General features: G+C 40.9%; 1 protein-coding gene across 1 annotated transcript; it reads left to right on the top strand.

Annotated features, from left to right (window-relative positions):
• Nucleotides 1-4,158: 4,158 nt before the first annotated feature.
• Nucleotides 4,159-6,117, top strand: LOC135470692 (pyrokinin-1 receptor-like). Its single transcript, XM_064749727.1, has 2 exons — nt 4,159-4,993; nt 5,567-6,117. The coding sequence occupies exons 1-2, from the start codon at nt 4,159-4,161 to the stop codon at nt 6,115-6,117; spliced, it is 1,386 nt and encodes a 461-aa protein (XP_064605797.1).
• The last annotated feature ends 318 nt before the right edge of the window (nt 6,118-6,435 follow it).

Consider the following 6,435-nt stretch of genomic DNA (forward strand, 5'->3'; position numbering starts at 1 on the left):
TCTCCGGTCGTAAGTGGGAAGGCCTTCCTGTGGACTGAGATGAAATGACTGCATGTATTGTTCATGACTACGCCTTATTCTGTGAACAGTATTTATTTATTTGATCGGTGTTTTATGCCATACTCAAGAACATTTCATATTTACAACTGTGTTTAGCATTGTGGTGCAGGTTGCTGTCAAGACCTTTCCTCGTACGGCTGTAGAGGAAACCAGCATGAGCTGGACGAACTCATAGCGACCAGTTGGTGGGAAGCTCTTGGGTGCTATATATTTGCATGAACGCTAGCTTCAAAATAAAATCAACACACACATAAAACAAAAAGTTTCTGGACACTCCTTATGCTGCACAAGAACACCGTAAGCCTATTTTGAGTAATCCTCGACCAGTGACGTCTAATAAATTGCAATTAACATCACAACAATTTTTTTCCTAATTCTGGGCTGTAGAGGCCGTACTTCACCAGTTACGTGTGATCATTCAACTATCACACTGTCGTCGCTGCTTTGGTTTTACTCTCCAAAGTTTCCTCTCACCATTGTCGTATAAGTAAAATATTCTATGTGTACTGTTTAAAACCCGGATCAAATAAATAAATAAAGATATTCTGAGAAACTATCATCGGATGAAAATTCATTAATCCTCACTATATGCAGCATTCAACTTTCAGAAAAGATACTACCTCGGTTTTTGCTTGAGAACGGTAATAAACATATAGATAAATGTTTAACCGGTGAATTTTCAATGTTGTTTTCGTCACGATATGGCCGAAATATTGCCAATGTGGCGTTAAGCCATAATTATTCCTTCAGTGTTGTTTAAAGACACATTGTACTGTCATTTTAGACGTCATCTGCATACAGTTGAGACTTTCAGACGTCCACTGATGTGTATCTGGCACTGAATGAACAATTCAATGTTCAGTTTTATCCGGGGTTTCCCTTCGACCATCAGCTCAATCAAGTCACTGTGTGTAGAAACATGGCCGAAAGATGACCTTTTTGACTGATTCACTTCCCCTTGTGGTCTAGACGACGGGAGATGTTCAGCGAACTTAAAGTGTTATTGTGTTGCGGAATTGTGTCGTAATTACGCCGCCAACCATGTAACTATCGTTAGAAAAGAAGGTCGCTCATGCATTTGGTTTACTAGAATTAAAATTCGCTTTCACCCCCATCGTATTATTTATATGTGGGATCCACGAGCAAACGTTGCATTCTGGGCATCTTATAGCTGCCTCCTTTGCATGTCGGGCGGACAGTTTAGACCAGTGGTAGATATCCCCTTGTAATTCTCTTAATTGATATTTTTCGGAAAACATAGGCCAAGGAGTTTTAATTAAGAGTCAGAAGGAACTCATTTATGTATTTAGCTGAACCAGCTCAAAGCGCTGTGAGTTTCTTTCAGCCTTATGTCCCTTTAGCGCCATGTTCACGGTCAGTATTAGAGGGTAGAAGAAGTCTCGAGGTAAACCACCGGCAAGTCACATACAAAATTTTCCAGGTAACACGTACTACTTTGGGTGCAATAGTGGTGGACGTCATTTGGTCTCCAACATATGTATGGCTGTGTAAGGGCGACATACACACATTCAGGTGTTGTAGTTTTGACTAACCCCATTGTCGCATATATGTGTCTTCATTTTCACTGCAGCCAAAGGTAATAGTTTTGCAGAATTTTACTTATACTAGGGCGTTAATTTATTAATGTACTTCATAAGTAGGACCAAAGATCACCGTGCAACTGGTTTAATGCTAAGGCTACTCAATTTTTTGCCCTACGTGGGAAGGTCTGCAGCAACCTGTGGATGATCGTGGGTTTCCCCGGGCTGTACACGTTTTCCTTTTACCATAATGCTAGCACCAGGATGTTAGCTTATAAGTGAAATATTCTTGAGCACGAGGCAAAACACCAATGAAATAAATAAGTAAATACCTAATTTGTTGAGCGATGTCGTAGACCACTAAGACAATGTTAAAAAACAAGAAGTGCCGTTTTTACGGCCCCTCGCGTCTTTCTCCACGCTCAACATATCGGAAGCGACCCACAGGTTTACAAGAGCATGTGCCAAAATTCGCAATAAAATGTCACGGTCGTCCTTGATTGTAATCGTGGGTTTCATATGAAATACATATTCTCGTTTATTCCATATAAATGCTAGGTATTCTCGGCATTTTAACAATTTAGGGTCGACACATAGCCGGCATCCCTATTATATGTATTGCTCCACATCTCACGTGATTGATCTAACCTGTAGCATAACGCTAGTGAGACTGATCATCAGCAGTCGCCAGCGGCAACGCATCTGCCCACGGCGTTAACAGACAAAGAGGCTTGCCGAAGCACCTGTTGACCTACATAGACCAGGAGACACTCTCAGATCACGAGCTACTTCAGCCAATGAAAACCGGATTCTTAAGCCGTTATTTCCTTTTGATACGGAACTGGCTGGTTGCAAGCTTACTTTTATGGTCTTCTTCAGAAGGCACGCACTCCTGTTCGGGTTATTCCTAAAACGTTTACACACGTTTATAGCAATGCGGATACCTTCTCTTGCTACACCTTGCCGAGACTTACAGGTAAGGATGGATTTACAGAACCGTCGTGCATAGCTGTTGATAAAAATTGCTTATGGATATCTTTAGCTTTATTTATTATTGGCTGTCTTAAGCTAGAGATTCTAAAAACGATAGCTCGCCTCTATAATTGGCTGCAATATTACTGAGGTCTCGTTCATTCTAACGCCGTTGTCATGTCATACATGAGAGCCTAGTGTTTGGTTATCATGATCAAAATCTAATGCGTCATGAGATAGGACTTCATAAACGTGTTAGAAGTTGCATATTGTTATGCATTTGCTCACCAACCAAATTCTACCTGCCACTAAAAAAATTAAGTTGTTTTTGCAAGTAGCACGAAAGCAGAACTGGGTGTGAGTTAAAGCAATGTTTGCGAAAGCAAATGATGTTAGTTTTACGACAAAGCTTTTTCGCATTTTCTCGCACGAGACCAATAAATGTAATGTGAGAATATACTTAACACATATAAATGTAATGATATTCTTCTTGAGTACGGATATACATATATATTTATACATGTACTATAACCCTGGTTTTTAAATCTTTTTTTTCTTTTATACGATTTTAAACATGTCTGTACTTTTTGTTTTACTTTTGGTGGTCATATTATCATATCGAAAACCTTAACCGTCTCGCGTTTTCACCTTGTTCTCGCCACGATATGGCTGAAATATTGCCGATGTGACGTTAAGCCATAATCATTCATTCATTCATTTTTGAGTACGGTGTAAACATCAATGAAAAATTATATTAAATAAAGTAGATCTGTACTAAATATATATCGTTTATGCAGAAGCACAATATAATTAGGATTTATAAAATAAAGAGAAAAAACAGTGCCGACGACGGTGTGACAGTTGGCAGATGGTAACACGTAACCGATGAAGTACAGCCATTTCTCAGTTTACCTTAGTTACATTCTTATTCTAACTGTTCATGTAAATGTACAAAGAGTAGCAAATTACACACCACTAGCACACGGCTTAAACAGAATGGGGTAAAAAGGGAAGTGATGGTAATTAAAATTGATTAGACGTCACAGGTCTAGAAGACAGTTTTATTGCTATACCATATCTGTAGCTACCGCCCTTGCTTCTACGTCAGTCAGGACAGAATCTAGTCTAGAAAGGGTAAATACGATCTGATGATGTCTAACCGTGCTTCGCCGATAAATTAAACTGCACCTGATTTAATTGCAAATGTGTGACGGCTGTCAAGAATTGGATCTACATGTAGATCGCCTTGGCCCTAAACATGTTGTGGGGAACTCCATGGGTGAGGGTTAGTCGCTGTGAGTTCAAATCCAGCTTATTCTGGCTTCCTCTCCAGCCGTACGTGAGAAGGTCCTTCAGCAACTTGCGAATGGTCGTAGATTTCCTAAGTGTCAGGTGGGATGGCGGACGACGCATACGTCACCTTGCGAGAACTAAGTGGAATCATTGTCTGTCGGTTCGCCCACACACCTAGCTACGTCCTAACTACTAAAACATGTTTCTTTCTTTTTTCCAGACAGAACTGCCGACTGTGTCAATGAAGAAACCGGAACCTCAGTGAACAGCATTGGTCTAACCAATTTTCCTCATGGCTGAGCTTCGTGAAGAATTGGACGCATATTATACGTCATACGGAGAGGAGTACTACAACGTGTCCTTTACAGATGATCTGCAAAAAAGACTGGGCCCTAAAAGGCAAGAGTTGAGCAAAGTTGTACCAATCACCGTGGCGTACTGTTTTATATTCATTGCCGGGATAGGAGGAAACATCGCAACATGCGCAGTAATAATCCGGAACAAATACATGCACACGGCAACAAACTATTATCTGTTTAACCTGGCGGTTGCAGATTTGCTTGTGTTAATCCTCGGGTTGCCAATTGAACTGTACTCATTTTGGTCGGCGTACCCATGGGTGTTCGGGGAAGCCTTTTGCGTCCTTCGCAACATGGCTGCCGAAACATCAACAAATGCTGCCATCTTGACTATAACCGCTTTCACCATTGAGAGGTACGTCGCAATTTGTCATCCAATGCGCGCACAGCGCATGTCCAGTCTCTCCAGAGCTATTCGAGTAATCGTCATTGTTTGGCTCGTGGCGGCGATCTGCTCTTTTCCACAAGCCGTGCAATTTGGACTGATTTACGTCACTGATAGGTCCGGTAAACCCATCGAAGAATCCGTTACCTGCAACCTTATACCAGGCCATAGAATCAAACACACTTTTGAGCTGGCGACATTTTTGTTTTTCTTCGCGCCGATGGCTATTATAACTGGAATGTACGCTCTGATGGCCATGGCCATCCGTCGATCAACGCTGTCACGGAGTGGTTCTTCATCGTCCGAAGGTGGCGAATCCCACGAGTCTACGGTGTGGAACAGGAAACCACGGCGAGCCAGGAGGGCAGTGGTCAAGATGTTAGGTAAGTGTCTCTCAATACAATGGTTTATTTATTTACCTATTTGATTGGCATTTTGAGAAGAATATGTTACTTATACGACGCCAACCAACATTGTGATATAAGGAAACCACTGTCTTTTAACGTTTGGCATGGTTTAACGTTCTGATTTGCATTCGTGTCGTTTATTTGTTTGCTTGCTTTATTTCATTGTTCTTTAACGACATCAATGTCCTTTAGAGTACTTACCATAAAACCATGGTATGTGCATGTCAATGAAATATACTCAATTGACCGATGTGTTTTAATACGACAGATGTCAAGTTACTACAAACTGGCTTTCATTTGTAAACGATTAATTCTTGCTCCTTTAATGGGGGTTGATGAATTTCCATCCCTAATTAGTAAAGGCACCCTCAGTGGACCAATGAAAATGTCCATCTTCCAAAAACTCACAAAATGTTAATAAGTCACATGCGCTCAATTGTACGGGCGCTAAAATATGTATAACCCCCGATCAATCACAGAGGCAAATTATTGAGTGCGTTAAATGGGTAAAATTATATAATACTAATGATCGATATTTGTATTTTCCAGTTGCTGTGGTGGTGGCATTTTTCGTGTGCTGGGCGCCATTTCACGCTCAGCGGCTCATGGTTTTGTACGTGCAAAGGTGGACTAAACAGCTTTTAGACATTCAAATGATTCTGTTCTACATTTCCGGAGTTCTATACTACATCAGTTCAACTATCAATCCGATTTTGTACAACATCATGTCGCTCAAGTTTCGAAAGGCTTTCCGAGACACTTTATTGTGGCGATCTTGCCAGGAGCGGCGGCGACCACAACTGACTTATTCCTACAAGTTTAGCCGTCGAATACTTCACTCTGACACAAAGTCTGAAGTGTGTGACCAAGGGTCTCCATTGCCAATTCGACAATCGTCTGGAACTTTCCCAGTACTGAAAAACTCTGTTATTGTGAGCAGAGGCTTGCAGAGATCAACCCCTGCTTCGGTCCGCGTTATAGATGAATCCAAACCAAACGGAAAGCTGTACGACTTTATCAGGTCGAAGTCTCATCCGGTTAGTTTGCGGTCAGATGCTTCAGAACAGTTTGCCATTCGCTTTGCCTATCGAGGCACTTGAAATCCAAATCGATATGTGAAAAACTTCGCATATTCTCAACATGTGATATGTATGATACTTTGCGTAAAAATATAACTGAACATATTTTATACATATACTCTGCGATATTAAAGAGGTCCTCTCCATAAGAACAATTTATATTTATACGCGCAAGTGGATAATGGATGTATGTGCCTTTTCATTTCCGCTGATGTCAAACTTACATTTACCTGGCTGTAACGTAGAAAACAATTTAAAGCGGTAGGAAAGTCTGTGATATCGTAAAACAATGCATTACATACGATATAAGGCAGTGCACGTTGTTAGATCATGTGGATT

The sequence above is a fragment of the Liolophura sinensis genome, chromosome 7, assembly GCF_032854445.1.
Source record: "Liolophura sinensis isolate JHLJ2023 chromosome 7, CUHK_Ljap_v2, whole genome shotgun sequence".
In the NCBI taxonomy this organism is placed as follows: domain Eukaryota; kingdom Metazoa; phylum Mollusca; class Polyplacophora; order Chitonida; family Chitonidae; genus Liolophura; species Liolophura sinensis.